Raw genomic sequence first — 19,759 nt, forward strand, 5'->3', positions numbered from 1 at the left:
ATGAGAGGACCTGTTAGGGCTATGGATGGATATGATGGGCTACCAAAGCAGCTGTGGGGGCTACAGAAGAAATTGTCAGGGTTGTAGAAGCAGCTGTTGGGTCCATGGAAGGATATGCTGGGGCTATGCAAGGATATGTAGGGGCAATGCGAGGGCTGAGTGGGGATTCTTTGGGGGACATGTGGGGGTATTTTAGGTGCCAGCGGCTCATTGATAGGATGTTGGTGGCTGTACGAGAACATGCTGAAGATATTAGCTTTTTTAACTTGGGGGCAGCTTTGTGAGGGTATTTTGGGAGCTACGTGAAATTCTCTATGAGGCGATGGGAGCAACCTTTGGGCCATGTGAGGGACTCTTGAGAGGTACTGACAAAGTTGTTCAGTAGAATAAACTGTTTTATCACAACCAAGGTTATTTAGACCAAGCATTCCCTTATGGTGAGGGTTCTTACCACCTTGAAACATGACCAGACACATACCATGCATGCGCAGTCCAATAAACCTTATATGAGATTACTGGAGCCAGTAAGAAGGTTGCCGTTGCATCTGCTTGGCTATCACTGACCACCTGAGCATGCCTGGCCTTTGTTCTGGATGGATGACCCCAATGTGGGGGAAGGCACAGGCCCGCAGGAATAAGGCGCCCCACTGACCTCCTCTGTGAAATCTAAAACCCCTTTAAAGCCCTGTGGGAGTTTCTTTGATATCTGATGGGAGATTCTTTTCGGTGTCAGTTTGCACACTAAAATCTAAAGGAAAGAGTTTCTGAACGGATCAGACAGACAAATCCCAAATGTTCTTGATATCCTGTGATGCTCTTGCATCTAAAGTTTTTGACCACATCCTGACTTTGCTTCTGAGCTAAACTCAGGACAAAATGATTCAAGTCTAGATACAGATGCTGTACACGCGTCAAAATAGGAAGAAACAGTCTTCAAGGTTGTATTTGATGGACTATGCACAAAATGCACCAAAATGAGAATTAAATACACCCATTCTAAATACTGTTGTATAGTTGACAATAGTTTTATGGTGCACTGGTAGAATGTATTGCAAACATCCTGGTTAAACCTTGAATCACAGAGACCCACTATAAGCTGTCGGACAACCCCAGAAGGTCATCCTGTTATTCCAGGGCACGGATTGTTAGAATTGCACGATTTTCACAGAAGGTCCATTACAGCTTCAACACCAATCAAGAGTAGGTCAAAAACTCTGTTTCAGTAGCTGAGAATTTTGCCAGAGTAGAAAAAATCTTTTGTATCATGCAATTTGCCCTCTTTACATTCGCCTTATATCATCCCATCGCTTCAAAGGGTTCTGTCCGAAATACATTGAAAATAGCAATTCTTGTTTATTGAAGTTTTTTAGTCAATACTTCGTGTTGATGACACGGTTTCGCATCACACTTTAGAGCGAGCAAGGCCATAAGACGTAGAAGCGTTTTTCATCGAAACCAATGGAACTGGTGCAGCAAATTGTGTAAAAAACAGCTTTGAAGCGAATATTTCCAGTGTATCCATGGTGATATACTTCACAACAAATTGTTCAGGGACCAGATGCTTTTATGCCCCTCAGACACAAAAATATAAACTACCCAAGCACTTTCAGAATATAACAATTATTTAGAAAGGCTATTAGAGGCTCCGAGTGTATCATGCAACATCTAACTTTGCACTGTACATTGCATAAAATGTAATTTTTCTAAAATCAGTAGACGACTTGCAGTACATTAAGTTGTAACCCATTAATTAATAGCTTTTATAATGGGAAAAGCTATTAATGACACATTGCTTATCTACACTTCAGTTTGACATTTGTTAATTTAGGCTTCAATTTTGATATCTTTGAGACTATTTTTGTCAATGAATTTCTCGCCTTCTTCTCGGGTGGAATGAAATTACGCACCTGTGGTGTTACTTCCTCCGGTGTTTACACCCCTCTCACAAACCCTTAAAGGGAGATGATAATTACACCTGGCCTTTACCTTGGCAACCTCACTTCCATTGCATTTTGCTTTCTGCTAAAAACAGGAGTGGGTGAGATGGAGCCCGAGGAGGTTGCACATTGACCTTGTAGTTACCTGTCAGGTGTCCAAACCAACACCTGCCCTCACTAGGGTGACCACCCGTCCTAAATTTCACGGCCTGTCCGTAATTTCGCCCTGCCGTCCCTTGTCCGTGATGAAAGCTTTAACAGACGGCATTTGTCCGTAATTTTAGCCTTTCACCTAAAGGGCAAGGGAGGCAGGGCGAAATTACGGCAGAGGAGTTTCCCCAGCTGGGCTGGAAGGCAGGGGGTCTCCTGTGCTCTGAGGGAGGGGCAGACAGATAAGAAAAGGCCTTCTTGCCAGGGGGTCTCCTTCCCTAAAGATATGCAAATGTGCCCAACTGGTAAATCTGCAAATACAAAGGGGCTTGAAAACCTGCATTGACTTTACTAAAAGGACTCACTTGAAGTTTTCTGGTGGCAAAGATATTTCTTTCAGAGAGGTATTGTAATGGTGTTCCAAGGTGAGCTGTGGAGTGTGTGGTTTTAATGGAGTGTTATACATTTTTTTATCACTAGGTATAAACTGTATATTATTCAAATCTGTATTTGAGAAGCACTTTTTTTTAAATTTAACCAAAATGTATTTGCGCATTTTGTAGCAGCCTTTATTATGATGTAATTGTATTTTTCACAGTTCTTTCAGGTACCTCGGTACCTCATAGTACTAACAAACATTGGCAAAGCAATAGTTCTCATCTACGAAAGAGTTATTGGCTTTGTTAATGTGTTTTAGCCATTAGCCATGTTATACACCAGAGTAGCTGCTGTTCAGCATGGCTTAAAGCTAGTGGCATAGTGGTGTGAAGCGGAGTGGAGTAGAGTGGCATAGGAGCAGTGGTGTAAAGCCCAGTGGTGCAAAGTACAGTGCAGTGGGGTACAGTGCAGTTGTTTAGAGTGCGTTAGCGTAGAGTACAGTGGTTTAGAGTGCAGTGGCATGGAGTGGCGTGGGACAGAGTAGAGTGGCATAGAGTGCAGTGGAGTAGAGTGGCATACAATAGAGTGGAAGAGAGAGCAGTAGTGTAGAGTGGTGCAGTGGCATAGATTGCAGAGTAGACTCACGTTGCAGGGAGTGCAGTAGTGTAGAGTGGTGCAGAGTAGGGCAAAGTGCTGTAGAGTGATGCAGAGTAGAGTGGCATAGAGTACAGTGGCATAGAATGCAGTAGTACATAGTACATTGGTGTATAGTATGGTGGTGGAGAGTGCAACACTGCAGAGTAGAGTGTCAGTGCAGTGATGTAGAGTGGAGTAGAGTGGCACAGAGCAGTGGCGTAGAGTACAGTGGTACAGAGTAGAGGGCAGTGGCGTACAGTGCAGTTGATTAGAGTGCATTGGCGCAGAGTGCAGTGGCATAGAGTGGCATGGGGTAGAGTTACATAGAGTGCAGTGGAGTAGAGTGGCATACAATAGAGTAGCAGAGAGTGCAGTAATGCAGAGTGGTGCAGTGTCATAGAGTGCAAAGTAGACTCATGTGGCATAGAGTGTAGTGGTGTAGAGTGGTGCAGAGTGGAGTATTGTAGAGTGGTGTAGAGTATAGTGCCTAGAGTGCAGTGGCATAGAGTGGTGTAGAGTGCAGAGTTGCAGAGTAGAGTGTCAGTGCAGTGGTGTAGAGTGGTACAGAGAACAGTGGCATAGAGTACAGTGGTGCAGAGTGAAGGGCAGTGCAGTTGTTTAGAGTGCACTGGTGTAGAGTGCAATTGCATAGAGTGGCATTGGGCAGAGTAGCGTGGCATAGAATGCAGTGGAATAGAGTATATTGGTGCAAAATGCAGTAGTACAGAGCAGAGTGGTGTAGAGTATAGTGGCGGCAGAGCAGTGTTGCAGAGTGTCAGCTTGCAGTGGTGTAGAGTGCAGTGAACTAGAGTGCAGTAGTCAGAGTGGTATAGAGTACAGTGGCGTAGAATAGATTGTTTCAGAGTAGAGTGCAGTTGCAGAGAGTGGAGAGGTGCAGGGAGAGAGCAGTGGAATAGAATGCAGTGGCACAGAGTGCAGTGGCATAAAGTAGATTATTTCACAGTAGAGTGAGGTGACTTAGAGTGGAGAAGTGCAGGTTAGAGTGGAGTTGCATAAAGTGGCATAGAGTGTGATGGCATAGAGTAAAGTAGTGTAGAGTGCCGTGGCATAGAGTGCAGAGGTGCAGAGTAGATTAGAATGATGTACAGTGTATTGATGTAGAGTGCAGGGGCATAGAGTTGAGTGTTACAGAGTAAAGTGCATTAGCATAGAGTGTATTAGCTTAGAGTGCAGTGGCGTCCAGTGCAGCATTGCAGAGTGGCAGAGAGTGGAGTTGTGCGGATTAGATTGGTGTTGCCTAGACTGGAGTGGTATGGCGTGCAGACGAGCAGAGCGCAGTGGTGTAGAGAGGCGTAAAGTGCAGTGGCTTAGAGTAGAGTAGTACAGAGTAGAGTAGAGAGGCATAGTGTGAACTAGCATAGAGAGCAGTGGCATAATGTGGAGTGGTTCCGAATGGAGAAGAGTGCAGTGGCATGGAGTGGCGTAAAGTGGAGTGATACAGAGTAGGGTGCAGTGGTGTGGAGTGGTGCAGAGTGGAGTGGAGCATGCATGGTGTGGTAACACACTGCCATTACAGACAACACATTTTTGATTGAAATGATCATTACATTTGCACAGATATACAGTTTTTCAACTCAAACTATATTGTGCACAGACGATGATGTGTGGAAATTGCATAACCTAATGCAATGATTTTTTTAATAATGTAAAGGTATTTGTTTCCAGCACAGTTCAGAATTAACAAAAATGTGCTTGATTTGTACTTCTAATTCTGATATATTCTGAAGTCTATTTAAATGTTGTCATGTGATAGAAAAAACTCTTTTCTAATGCCAGTATCCAGCAAGATTGTCGCATAAATCCTCTAACTTTGAAGTCAGAGAAAGGAAAGGAAACACTAAGTTCCCACCAAAGACAGAGCCTGACATTTGACTTTGTTCTTTGAATGCACAGCAAATATGATAAGATAAGAACAAGATTTACAGGCCTGTTTACAGAAAGGGAGCACTCAGCAGGATACTGTAAATAAGGTTTTGGCAAGGGAAGGGACGAATTCAAGCTGCATAGCCTAAAACAAATAAAGCCAGCAAATTGAAATCAACAAATTGTGAGTTACAAACCACAAGGCCAATGGCAAGCAACGGGCAGAATGCATTCACAAGGAAGCACTATGAATTTACTTAAAGTGACAGCTGTGGGATACTTTGTGGGGAAAGTCCAGCATTTTAGTCCATATCTTGCAGAGGTTTGGCTACATCAATCACCCAGGTAGTATGACAAGAAGACCTGGAGTGGTTTCCATGTTGCAGGATAGGTCTGTACACCCATTCTATCAGTTTGCCACCATTTCCTATGGTACAGAGCTTCTGGCACACCTCTTGTAGGGTTAGTGCTATGTAGCAGACATGAAATGGGGCACTTAATGATTATTTAAGGTGGTTGTAAGTAAGGAGTTGACCGGGGTGAAGATGGTAGTCTGCCACAAGGGTTTGGAAATTTAGTAGCTCACTGTTCAGAAACAAAGTCCACAATTTTAAGACACCTGCAACATGGCACTGATGGAGTTGCTCTGAGCACAGCCGTCCTGTGCGAGTGGGAAGGCTTAGCAAAGGTAGTGCAGGAGCATAGGGTTTCTTTGTGTCAGTGAGTTTACAGGTTCCAGCAAGGCATGAGAAAGCCATGCATGATAACCCCGGATGGTGATCCATAGAATGGTCAGTAGGAAACGATGAGTAGTGCATTAAGCCTTCCTTAAAAGTCTTTACTGGTAAACCCCATCTCATGCAGGGAGGTGGGCAGAAAGCCAGTGAGTCACCCATTGGACATCTGCAGCTGAATAAAAGCATTCTAAGTCTAGAAGATCTAATCCACCCGCAGTCACAGTTAGCTTTAGAGTGGAAAGAGCTCCTGATGGCGCCGCAGCGACCAAATCAGATGTGTGGCCTGCCCGAAGAAGGAATGAAGGACGAGCAGGGGAAGGCTTGCAAAATAATACTATCATTGGGGTAGCGCACCATCTTCACTAGTGCCACATGGCCTCTACAGAAATCAGAAGAGAAGACCAAAAAGCAAACTGGGCTTGGAGGGACCGTTCGCTCTGCCGAGATTTTCATCCTGGAAATCAGTGTAAGAATGGTAGATATTAATCACTAGGTATCAAAAGGTAACTGGTTCCCAGTTCAATCTGAGATCTAATTGTGTATGAAGGCGAAAACAGTGCCATATGTTAAAGAAACACTAATTAAATTTTAAAATTTGTGAATTTTGTTTGTGCAATTTACATCCCAAATATTTTGAAGATTCTATGTGTACTTGACACTTAGGGACAACCCAGATCTCTAGTTTGGCTTTTGCTCAATTTCAAAACCATATAAAGACATGGACTAAGCGGGCAATTGCCTTGCACAACCTTGCAAGGGGTCTGGCCCCTGCTCACCCTTCACAAGCACTAACAGCAAACCATTGCACCAGAAGAGTTTGTCAAGGTGGATGGGTGTTGATTGTTCAACCACTTGACAGTGCCCCTTCTGTTTCGCTCCTGTGTGCAGACAACTCCCTAAGGTACCCAATACCTTCAAATAGTCTTGGTGGACCCATCTTGTCTGATTTTAGGAATTGTCCCACCTTGTTCTTCTCTTCTTTATTTATCCAGTTGTTAGCAACAACCCTTTGAATGACTTTCCGTGGATCTCCCATTTGATCTCGATTTCATCCTACTCTTTTATTATCTTTGATTGGTAGTCCGGGCTCCCATTTCTGAGATAAATGTAGAGTCCCAAACATACACTCTAGTGCAGTGAGACTACAGACAAGTTATGGGTACATCACATCCTGTCATTAGGTGTGAGACTGTCAACCACACCATCTGCCCTGCCTCTTTAAAAAAATTAGGTTGAAAGTCCATGGGCGGTTGGGGTAAGCCAGATGTTTTTGTTCAATTTGTTTAAACTAGCATAAGGTTAATTACCTTAATGTTTCCCAAACTGTTTGCCAGGGGTTTTGAAATGTTCAGAAACATAATCAAAATTTTGCTGTTACTTTCTCTTCAGGAAAGATCGGGTAGATTTGGGTAGGGGTGATGGCCTTGCCGTGAAGGGAATTAATTTACTACTGAACAAGGACGTAATGTGACACCTGAATGTAGCACACCAGGAGGCAATCACAAAAGGTCCACAGTGAATAAATAGTGCTATGTTAAAAAAGAGTAAATAAATGCACTGACAACATAGTGAGGCATGGCCTCTCTTGCGTGTGTCTGTAAAACTGACGTTTGTTCTTGAATTTTTGTCCTGAATTTTGACCCTTTGTCCTGAATTTTTGTCCTGAATTTTGACCCTTTGTCCTGAATTTTTGTCCTGAATTTTGACCCTTTGTCCTGAATTTTTTACAGTCCTGTCCCGAATTTGCCTCAGTGCCAGGTGGTCACCCTAGCCCTCACCCCCCCACCGCACTGCTTTGTGCTTTGAAATCCCACTTGTTTCATCTCCTTCATCAAGTATTGCTCCCCTAACCCTGTACAGTAGAGGTGAAAATAATTCAGCCCTTTAAATGTGTTCTATTTTTTGGAGTCACCACAGAGGAAAAACCACATTGTAAATGTTGAGATTTAGAAAAGCAGTGTTCTAGTAGCTTTCATATTAACAGAGGTGTGCGTCAGGGCTGTATTTTGGGTCCTTTTTGTTTAATCGGTACATTAATCGTTTAGAGCAGGCCCTGGTGGCTGTAAAAGTGGATTGCCCGTCAGTAGGCCCTCGTAGTCTACCGGTTCTACTATATGCCGACGATGCAGTATTAATGTTTAAAATCGCCAGAGGCCTGCAGACCCTGTTGCACTCCTTCGCCAAGTTTATGGAGGATTTGGATTTGACGAATAATGAGAAGAAGTCTGTTGTGATGACTGTTGGCCCGCCTTCCACTAAGTCCTCAAGATTCACCCTGAGTTCTTGTGTCCTCTCCAAAACCAGAGAATTTTCTTATCTGGGCCTACTCTCTGATTCTGCCTTAAATTGGCACCCGCTGATAAATAAGAAAAAGGTGGATTTTTTGTGTGATAATGCTGCAGTTTTTAGTTTTGCCACTAGGTTCAGCAACAGACCCATTAGGGCACTTTTGCAGATTTACAGTGCGAAATGTCTAGCAAAAGTTACCTATGGGTGTGAGGTATGGGGATACGTTACTCACACTATGCTGCAGGTGGTGGAAATATGTTTTTACACAGCTTATTGTGTGTGCCACAAGGCACCCCCACCTTGTCAGTGCATGAGGAGCTAGGTGTAGACTATATTTTTGAGCTCGTAACCTTCCGCTGTCTTGAGTTGTGTATGAGCATTTGGACTAGGTCAGAAATTTACTTAAGCCAGGAAATCCTGAAAGATTGCTTGTCTCTCGACTGTGCTCTCCACCTTTCATGACTGAAGTACATCAGGGATGCTCGCCAGAAGTTGGGAAGGGTTGACTTCTTTAGCTCATATGAGGGAATTGGGAAGGCCGACTTTATGCAGGTCAAAGAGAGGTTTTTTTTCAACAAAGGGTCTTGGACAGAGAAGATTTGGCTCTGGCTAAACCTTGTGTCAGACATTATATCATGTTGAAGACAGTACCTTTCACCGAACCTTACATTCTCTGGGTCAACAATAGATATGATTGATTTTTGTTAACCAAATTTCGATTATGTTTACTCCAATTTTTTCTGGCTTACCCAGTGGTAAGAAAAGGGGGTTTAAATTTGAATCCTGTGGTTGTGACAATAGGTCCCCGCAGGACACTTTGCATTTTACCATGTTTCGCTAGTTTTATACACAGCCATGGAAAGCTTATATTGTTCGTGTTTTGAGAATGGCACATTTTTCACAAGACAGTTCAGCCATCTTGTAGTTACAGATGTTGCTGGGGGACATTATTTTTATTATCCTTAGCTCCTTAAAGGTTGCTATGAGGCTAAGGAACAGCAGAGATCATTTTCTTAAACCACCTTAAAGTGTTTTATGATGTACTGCTTAATGGATTTTGCATATTGGGCTGAACTTTTAGGTTTTTGTGCTGATTTTATAATGTATTTACTGAAGTTTAGTTCAGAGCAAAAATGCTCTGCAAATTAAAAGAGAAGCTTCCCCGGACAGGAGCAGGAAACAAAGTAAAAATAAAAAAAGTCCCCTACAGACCAGATAAAGAGGACAAAGCATAATTATACAGTAGTTGGTCCCTGCTCCTACACAGAAGAAAGAGGGGCAAAGAGGCATGATTGACCACTAGCAAACAAGGATTTTTAAATGACACTGAAACTAACAAATGAAATACTTGGAAGCCCACAGAAGACATATACGTAAAAGTATACAAGAGGTCGTACACTTACGCTCGACCTAAAAAGGAGGGGAGGCCCCTTCCAAATGGGTGGTACAATGAGATAAGATATCAAAGGAAAATAAAACAAACTCACATGAAAACAGGAATAAGCAAGGTCCAGGCAACCCGCTACATACCACGGACCTGCAAGGAAAGAAAAAGGGTCAGTGACAGGTAAGAACAAACCTCAGCATGGAAAAGTGCTGAGTACCACAAACCTCACAAGCATCAAGCCTCAAGAGAATATAAATAAGTAAATTTTGATCACCAAGACGTATAACGGAAATGAAATACATTTCAGCATAATTCTAATACGTATTCATTTTCTCCTCCTTCCTCTATCCTTGGTCCCCAGAACCTCTCCAAATCCCTTAGCTTTGCCAAAATCCACTTCAACACGAAAAGCAATTACTAAATCTCACATAATCCCTGAATTCAATTACACTGTAAATGAAAACATAAATATTTGACTCACCTTAAAATAAGCTGGCTTGGAATGTGTGAACACATTTTAATTTTCGAAGTGAAATCAGAATATTTCAATTAGAAGGTGTCATTTAGAGAAGTGGCTGAATTTGCATAATCGTAGAGACATGCTGCATCACCCACATTGCTGTGAAGCCTAATTTTCCATACACCTAAAAGAGATGCCGGCCCTTCCTGCCACTCAACGCAACCCCGAAAGCTACATCCTTGCTGAACTTGTCCACTGAAGGTCCAAGAAATGAAAGATCTGGAATTTAGCCTGGGTCCACTTCAAGGGTCTGAAACCAGCCTGCCCATCTCCACCTTTGCTCTGAAACAAGACACTGTGCGCAGTTTTACCTTCTTGCCTAGTCCTCCTCCATCACTGAGATTGCTCTCTCTTCCGGTTATTCCTCTTCCTTCGCTAAGTATCAGCCCCATATACAGCAATCCTCAACTCTCAAAGATAGGTTGGGATCCAAAAACACACAAAACACATGCAAGTTTATATGGTGGGCTCCTTTCTTAGGAAACTTAACATTTTATTGGTGTGGATGTTGAAAATTCACCATCACTGTCTAAGACAGGATCCCAGGTCTATTAAACTGTCTGGGAATCAGGGAATGCTTCTGGCATCTAAAGAAAGTTTGTGCTCCCCTAGTGTGGTACACTGCATTGACAATAAAGCCACCAGGAATGCTACAGCAATGAAGCTGGCTTAATGCAATTTCACAGATTGCATAGGTGAAATGATCACTTTACAGATAATTTGTGAATACCTGCATCCTTTTACATAATTTAGATGGGTTTGCAATCTGTGAAATTTGTGTTTTTCAGCAGAACAGCATTTCTCTTCAAGCAACATCTCATCCACTGTAGATAAGGAGTCCCCCAATTCCCACCAATCACTTGGCTAAAACAATAACAGTTTTCCATCCCTCTCCTGCATGGGGCACGCACCATCATATCACCCTACAGCACCTCTTGATGTACAGTAACTTTGCAAATAGATTTCATCCATATGAATACCAATGCTTACATACGTACATTCATTCTGAACCAACGAGAACCACCACATTTTCACAAACACCCCAAACATTTTAAATGATGCAATCAATCGCCGCTAAATTGGTCAAATAGGGATTTGATTTATTTGTGTAATATTTCAGACGCTGTGGCGAAATGATTGTTTTACTTATCAGTTTCTGTTGCAGCCATTTTAGAAGCAACTCAAAAACAAAGAGCTGTTCAAAACTGAAGTCTGCAGTGGGTAACAAAGAACTAAATAGTATGTGTGTTGAGACCTTTGGATCTATCAGAAAATGAAGAATGCTCTAATGAAAAAATATAACAACCACAAATACCTTTTGAAGAAAACAAATTGGTAATTTGCATTACATTGTAAATAATGGTGAGCCTGCAAGGAAGATTGTAAGATATGGCATCTGGCCTAAGTTTAACCCTAACCCAAACACTTTGTTTTATCAACGCTCACCCTTAACAAATGCTTAATATTTACACTACACACTTCCCTTACTTAAACATTTCCTTTTACCCACACTTTACCGCTGTATAATGATTCTAATGCTGCTAGTTTTGAAATATCTGAAATGTGCATAGTTTAAATGTTCTGCATTGTTGTTCATCATTACTTAAAGTAAAATCTCATTTTCAAATTTCTTTAATGTTCATTCCCAATTATAGCATTTTCTTTATTACTGTTTATTTACTTGCATTTAATGTCTGTCATATTCTGTTGCAAACACATATCACTAAGACATCAAAGTGTAAACTCCCCCATTGCATTTCTGGGGCCTACTCTTGCCAAGACAGAAAGAAACATCTGTCCTGTTGGATTCTAGAATTATTGAATTACTATCTAACGTGGTTTGACCTCTCGGTCACTGTATGCATTGTTTGGTCAATAAGTATATTTTTCTGGCTGTATTGCAGATGCAGTTCTGTACATTATGACGCAGACCTGCCCGCCACAACTGTCATCATCACTTTTCATAACGAGGCTCGCTCAACCCTTCTCCGGACTGTAAAGAGGTAAGGGTGATTCCACCTCCATTTCTATCCTTCAGATCTGCTGAAGGGTCTCTGTGTTTCTATTCAGACAAGGTCAAAACGTTGGCTGGCCTGCGGATACATTCCGGAATTAACCTGTCCTTTACTAAACACTTACATCATGGCGGCATTGAGTGATGTTCACCAAAATTGCTTAGATCCAATATTATCCAAACTTGCCATAAATAAAATTGCTTACATTTGAGATTAAAAATGTCAGGACCCAACAATGTGAATAGAAATAATATGGGTGGGCTATGTCATCATGAAAGCGTGCTCTCTCTTTTGTGAGGTGACACAGCTCATTTCTTCCAGGTTGTCAGCATTGACAACGTTACATTTTTGATCATCTGGCTTACCAGGATGCACCATGTACACATTTGCCTTTCGTGGGTGAGAACATGGGGGCTAGTTTGTCTAGAGTCCCCAGTTGGAGCTTAGAGTCAAAGCTCTCTTAGACGTCTCGCTGAAGATAGAGATCTGACATATCATGAAATCTTAATTCGCTAGCGCATTGTTCTCTAAGTCATGCATTAAATTTGCCTTAATTATTAACGTAGCACTGGGAACTGAGTATGTTTTAGTTTATTTCCATTGGGGGATGCTAGGTTTACATTCATTCCAGTCTAGTTCATGTCATGTTCCCTGCTGTTATATCTTGCCTCTTGGAAGATAAGGGTGTGACAGTGATTAAAAACTACAGAAACCAGTTGCGGCTCCAGGAGACTCCTGTTTGTTGTTTTGTCCCTAGCACTCCATTTTTTCTGATTTCTAACCAGAGGTTGCAATGGTAGTGCCAGCAGTATTAAAGGTGTGTAGAGAGTTTCATTGTGAACTTTGGCATCCCCAAAACTACTCAATATAGGTGAGGTATGTGAGTGAGGTCAAAGGGTTGCTTTCTATTCACAAAGTATGAATTCATGGGGTTGAGACCTTTATGATTGATTATAAACTCTCAGGCACACATTAAGTACTCCTGGAAGGGTTTGGGTCCCCTCAAGATAAGGTTAAGCTCTCTGGGATACAGTTTAATTAGCAGAACATAGTGATTGTATCAATATCTCTTTTGATGAGAGCCCAGGGCTGAACTGGTCTGCAGTGAGGTAAACCCATAGTACTTATTGATTTATTAATGAAGTCCTGGGTACCTCCCTGTCCGACACTTCTGTAGTGTAGTCGTCTGGATAGGGGGACATTAAGCGTTGCTTCCTTGCATGCCTGAGTAGTGATTGACAATACACACCAACTCCAATGCCATACCACCTTCACAATACTCAACGTTCCCACTCGTGCGCATTTCTGCAAGCGCACAGCTTGTGAAGAGCGCTGACAAGCCACTCACTAGGTCGGTAGCACTTTACGCAGTCTATTAACAAAACAAGCAGTCACCTCAACTTCCCCCTCCTGTGGTTTTGACAAATAAGAAAATGGAAGCACGCTTAAGTATAAGGTGATCCCACAGAGCAATAATGTATAATTAATCATTATCTTGATGTGCGCTGGTAGCCGGGGAGCCATCTGACGTTTGCTTTGTGAATGTGTAAGAAGTGTGATCCAAGAATGGCACAATGAGTTCCGAAGAGACAAGCAGCTTGCTTGAAGTCAAATCCCCAACACATGTCGGCCTTTGCTTATTATCAGAGACACTGAGGGGTCTGTTCTCAAAGGTAATTTTACACATGAGTAAACCTACACTTGTAAATGTATTCTAACACTTTGTAGTAAATTTACTCTTCTCTGCTATACGCCATTTCCCAGCATAAATATATTGCAAAGTGAAGACTAACATGTCCCACCCCCTGAAACAGGGGGTAGAGCCAAATATACATTAATTTCAAGTCATTTCAATTTTCCATGCTATGGTACATCCAAGGTCAATATTTGCCACTATCGTGACCATAAGTAAAGTATAAATTCTCATATTTCACAAACAAAATTATTTAGACAACATTGTACTTCATCATTGGCTAATTGGTTCTGTGTATAAGGCTATATATAATTCTTCTACAATTTGCCTCTAGTCAATAATTCTATTGGAAAGTCTGACTTTCATTTGATAAACACCTTGTTTAAAAAAACTATTAAGCTGTTGGTAAGAAACTGGTGCGTGTCAATAAGGCATTCATTTTTTGATGTTGCATTTTATAGTTTTTTTATTAAGAAGTCTATCCACTAACATCAGTTTTTATGTGACTTCTGCAATAAGTTTTTGTATATTTATTCGTTCTTACACCAAATATATTTTAAACATAACACAGTGGCACGATAATATGTGGTCCACTTGCATTTAAATTGAAAATATTTCTATGAAAAAATAATTTTGTATTGCCTACTCCATATACTGCAAAAGACACAAATAAACGGGCATAAAACGTGCTTGCTTTATCATTTCCAAGTGCCTCCAACATCTTTCCTACACCAATGAGCGCTACATAGCGCTTTGAGAGACGATACAGTTTAGAGGAGAGCACTGCTCCAGCCTCATATAAGATATTTCCCTCTTGCCTGATTAAATATCTTTATTGTAGGGCTTGCAAGATGCCATATAATAAAAATCAGAAACGAACAAACATCTGATTGTGCCACCCAGCCTGTGGAACATACTTTAAAAAGAGATGTTAATGCTGACGGCCTCTAATCATCAGTGAAAAGTGCAGAAACTCATGATAAAACATGACACTTTTCAATACTATTAAAAACTCACAAATAATAACCATCGTGCACATGACCCTCTAAATTACGTAGCGCCAAGTTTGAATGTCCACTCAAACCATGTGCATGGGCTTTGGGAATAAACAACTGGGCAAAGTTACTTTCTCTTAAAGAAATGCAGCTGTGGCCATGTGAACAGGAAGTGCAGTGGGGTTTATTCACGTCTAAGATCGTCTGCATCGAAAACCCTGGTCTGTCCGACTGATATTAAATGTGCTTATGGAAGGCGAGTAAACATAAGGCATAAGAATTGCTTGCAGGCTATACGGTTCCGCGTTCTAGTCATTTACCTATGCAGAGATAATGCCTAGTGTACGTACATTTGAGAAAGGTCTAGTATTTATCCTACACACTGCATGCCTAACAGCCCACAGAAAGCGTCTGGTTGCCACAGCATTGGTAACCTCCTTAGATACCTTAAATGTCAATAGTCGGCCCAAGAGACTTGACATATCTGGCTAAGTCAGTAGTTTGTCCTTCATAGGTCCCAGTCAACTCACAGAGGGTTTGTGAGTGTGAACTTAGACTTTTGACAGATATACTAATATGTCTAAGAGAGCCCTTTCCAGTCTGTTAGGAGCTAAAACCAGGCCCAGCTCCAGTGTGACAAGCTGCTGAGGTGAGGTGTCCGGACCCCGAGCTACACACCAAGTGCATTAGCCAGGTAGACCGCAAATCAGAGTGCATTTCACCTGAGCACTCCATTGCGCTTGTATCTATGTATGGGTGTACGTATGCATCTAGGTATGCTTGTGAGTGTGTGTAGAGCACAAACCCAGGTGGACGTAAAAGAGGGCTGAACAAGGCCAGCGGCCAAGATAACAGTTCAAGAGTTGAAGAATGTTTACATAGTTTGGGGGGAGCTACAGTAGGGAGTGGGTGCTTTTATGGTGTGGAGATGTAGTGTTCCTGGAAGAGGTGAGCTGTGAACTGTGTTCTGAGCTGGACGAGGATTGGGCAGGTTATGATGGTTACGGAGAGGTTGTTCCCTGACCCCTCCTTGTGCATCCATGGAAAAGGCCCCTTTCCTTTATTATGTTTCTTCATCGTCCGTTTGGAAGTGTCCTAGCTGCGGCTATGTCATGTTCTTCAGCAGATGGTTAGTTTGTTGGCTTGGCCAGCATGGCCACCATTCCTCGTAGCCATATCGATGATACTCGAAGGCCTTGACGATGATGTGTGGATGCCGGGAGAACAGAGGCGTTCCAGCAGGAAGGTGTCATCTCTCTGAGTTTCTTCAGGCTTTTTTGAAGCACGGTGCAGTCTGTACAGTGGCTTTTGGGGTTGAGTGGAGCCTCGAAGGTGCTGGTGCAAGGTGTTTCTTTCATGAAGATGAAAGGGATGGGATGGCACTTTTGAAATCTCTTATACGAACGGTTTCACTTTTTTCAAGAGAGACACCTGAAGCCATGCCGTCTTGGTCTTCTTGCACAAAGAACAGATGATGAATGGAACAAATCAAACATTCACGCGGCGTTACAGATCTGTTCTTTGTGCTTTTGTTGCCCTAAGTGGAGGGTATGCCCAGATGTGGGTCCCATGCTCACTGTGCCACTGGATTAAAGCTAGCCTGGCTGATGAGAGGTGATAGCCCGAAACTGGTCCCAGGATGCTTGTTTTCCGGTCCAATCGAGGACCTGACCCAGCAGTTCGGGCTGGACTGTTCTCCTGGGAACCAGGGTCAAGACTGATTTGCATATGGCTGGGTCCAAACTTGGGTGGCAGGCTCAGCAAATCATGATGGCTTAAACCGAGCACTTTGACTCGAGGTGAATGTTTGATTTGTTCTTCATTCCGTCCATCATCTGTTCTTTTTGCTTGTCTTGGGCTTCTTGACAGTGAGTTCCTTGAGGGACTGGGCAGTATTGGGGGTGAACCTGAATGATCTGGTGCTTTAGAATTGAAACCATCCAGGTTCAGGTTGTTGAACCAGGTTTGGACTTGTTATTTCTTTAAGTTGAAAAGGAGGAATTCATTTTGGTGGGGTTGAGTTTCAGGTGGTTGTCGGACATCCATATCTGAGTGAGGTGGAGACAGTGCTTGATCTGCAGAATGTCAAGAGCTCGGAAGACTTTTAAGTAGATTTGAGAGCTGTCTATTTATTGTTGAATTTGGTGTTGGTGAGTCAGTACACACATTTTAGTTACCTCACCTATGACCTGCAGCAGGAAATAAACTACCTTCTCTTGAACACTCAAGGAAAATGAGCTGAGCCAGGTGCTACCCCCATGACCTTTGAACATCTAGTTGCTGGGAGTTTATTTCAATCCATGCCGCCATTTAATAATATAAATCCCAAATATGTATATTACACAAAAGGTGTGAGATGATGTACACTTAAGTTCCAGCTACACTACCGCTTCCCCTGTACTTGGTTGATATTGGCAGTAAGCCTGCTTTTGTCTAACCAGTCTAGTACACTTAGTAGGCAATGGAAGTAGGGGGGAGCCCATTCCAAAGGTACCAATTCTTCCACTTATATCATGTGTCCCAATGGAAGGCCACCCTAAAGTGATGGTGAAACATCAGGTGGAGATCACAGATGATGTACATTTACTGTAGATGAATGAGAACACAAAGGTGCGGAAACATCCCTGCTTCAGGCTGGTTAGTATCTCCACCATAGGCTGGTGCACATTTGGGTGTCATATCCAGGCACTCACCCACGTACTTGTGACGTAGTTTGATTACTAATCTTTGCAATTATTGATCAATAACTCACTTGACTTACCTAGCCCATAAGATGCCTCCCTCCACTGGGCTAAAGGCTGTTCTATAGTCTGCTAGCAAGTGTATAACATACATTTGAAGGCCCGCGCTTGCTTTGCCAAAGTGGATAATTTCATGATATTGTACATTTTTAATCCGCTTGATTGAGTGTCAATAACCAGTACCCCTGAACCCAATCACTCATAGATCCAAAAGATGGAAGTTTTACTGTTGCCATCAAGCAATTCAACTAACGTGTAGCCCTTTCAGTCAGAGTAATGTTTCTTGATAATATTCTGCAACAGGCTAACTTTCCATGAAGTTGCAGAAAGTTGCAAAAAAACAGATTGCAAAACCCAGAACGCCAACATGAATAGCCCCCTGTAAAACTTTGGCCAAAGTCTAATGCCTGTGGTACCTTCTTGCCTCAAATGCAATAAAACTGGAGTTAGACTTGCACATGAACTCAATCCTGAAATGTGTGGGAAGTGCATTTAGCTGGTTTTAGCACATATATGCAGGGCACATTTATATACCCATGTTTGCGCAAGGGTTTGATTTTAATTTTGGAGGCTAGGTTTTAGCAGAATAAAGCCCTGCAGTCCATGGATCTATACAATGACCCAGAACCCTGAAAAGACTTCACTGGCTGCCTTTGGTCAACTTGGGTGCAATCCCACCCACAATGAATACCACAAAATAAAGCAATAATTAAACTACTGATCACACGTCATCACCTAACTCGTACCGTGCATTCCACTGCAACACATATGCTCATGTGTAAGGAAGTGCACATGTTTTTCTTTTTTGCTGGTAAAGTTTTGCAAATTTCCTTATGTCTGCCTTTTGTGAATTTCCCTAGTTTGTTTGCCTTCACCCACGTCAGGTTTTTATGTGCATGGTGCAATCATTTTCGCTGCATTGAGGGATCATTTTACTCCTATCAAGGCCAGGCAAGATGGAACATGTAAACAGATTTTATTTAAGACTTACTTTTTGCAGAGTTTTTCTCCACATAATGTCAAATGTATGGAGATTTGGTCTGCCACATTGGAAACTTGCCCATGTAACATTGCAAAAATACTTCTGCAGCTTTGTACATCCCCTACTCATAAGACAAATATTCTGCCCTAAGTCACTCTCAAGTACCTGTTCTTGGCTTATTATTTTTTAAAAGCCTTTTAATGGTTGCATGGGTTACATGATCTAATAGTGGACTGCCCCAGAGGTTCAGAATTGTGGGTTTCTTTGTACCTTGTTCTTGCTACTGCAGTAAGCTGCTGTTTGTGGGCCCTGTGAGCATGTGGCAAGCTATTCACTAGTTTTCTAAAGGTCATGTGGTTCTCAGTGGCCCTTATCTTTGCTGGTAACAAGCTCCGCTGATTGGCTGCTTCTACATAGGAAGACCCAACACTGATGTTTGTTGTTCTTGTACACTGGTATAGTGAGACAAGGTGAGGTGTTCCTTGGTAGGGTGTATGTGATGATTTTCTCTCTGATAAATACTGGGCGTGATACAAACATGGTTGAAAGTGGATCTTCTAGCAACTGATAAGCAGGGCAAGTCAGGCAGGTGAGTTATGGTTGTGTGCCTTTACGTGTAAGACTAGTCTTGGCATCAGAGTTCTGAATTATCAGTAATCTTTTCATGGTTGATAGGGGTGCGCCATTGTAAAGGCCACTGGCGTAATCTAATTTAGATAGCATGAGAGATATTGGTGTTTGAACATTTCAAGGTAATCCTAGGTGTGGGAGGATGTGTCTCTAGGTTTTCATGGTAAGAAAGGCTGATCTGGATAATTTACCCACTGAGGCATTCAAAGACAGTTTTCAGTCCATGGTGATTGCAAGGTTTTGTACCTCCTTGGATATGTTTGTCGGTGGTCCTAGGCGGTGGTCCTAGGTGGTCCGGACAGGTGCATAGAGGACATTTTTGAGCCACTACAGGTTAGTGTCTCCGTTCTGGAGCCATTGAATTTGAAGAATATTGTGATCAAGGGTAACCCCAACATTTTTGAGAACTTGGGGTAATGCAATATATCCAGGAAACAGTGGTTCATTGTGGTGTCAATCCTAGAGAGTTACACATAGAGAGCAATACTCGTTACTTTTGAGGATAATGCAACCAAAGTATGTACATAGTAAATATGTTATCCCCAAATCATAGGTTTCAAACAAGTAAAGATCAGGCAAACATACTGTACAACAATGTATTCCCATAGTACAAAGGAGTGTTTTATATAGATTTTTTGCAGTACTTTTTATCAGTTTTGTAAGATCCATTGCTCACTCGCATGTAGGAAACGTGCAGGGATAAGTGAGAAACGCGAAAACAATGTGTCAAAGATATAAAGACGTACAACTCCTAACTTTTTCTGTTATTTTTTTAAGTTCAGGGA

The 19,759-nt window shown here is 42.2% G+C and overlaps 1 protein-coding gene and 1 long non-coding RNA gene across 2 annotated transcripts in view; one reads left to right on the forward strand and one right to left on the reverse strand.

Moving 5' to 3' along the window:
* LOC138260459 (uncharacterized) overlaps positions 1–19,759 on the reverse strand; it is a 442,993-nt gene that overhangs the window by 326,836 nt on the left and 96,398 nt on the right. Inside the window, exon 2 of the long non-coding RNA XR_011198859.1 lies at positions 9,499–9,548. This is a non-coding gene — a long non-coding RNA (uncharacterized lncRNA). The remainder of the gene's footprint in view (positions 1–9,498; positions 9,549–19,759) is intronic.
* The window catches only part of GALNT16 (polypeptide N-acetylgalactosaminyltransferase 16), a 386,127-nt gene that overhangs the window by 244,879 nt on the left and 121,489 nt on the right, over positions 1–19,759 (forward strand). Inside the window, exon 3 of the mRNA XM_069208972.1 lies at positions 11,823–11,921. Coding sequence (XP_069065073.1) covers positions 11,823–11,921 — 99 coding nt within the window. The remainder of the gene's footprint in view (positions 1–11,822; positions 11,922–19,759) is intronic.

Source organism: Pleurodeles waltl, chromosome 9, assembly GCF_031143425.1.
Source record: "Pleurodeles waltl isolate 20211129_DDA chromosome 9, aPleWal1.hap1.20221129, whole genome shotgun sequence".
NCBI classification, from domain to species: domain Eukaryota; kingdom Metazoa; phylum Chordata; class Amphibia; order Caudata; family Salamandridae; genus Pleurodeles; species Pleurodeles waltl.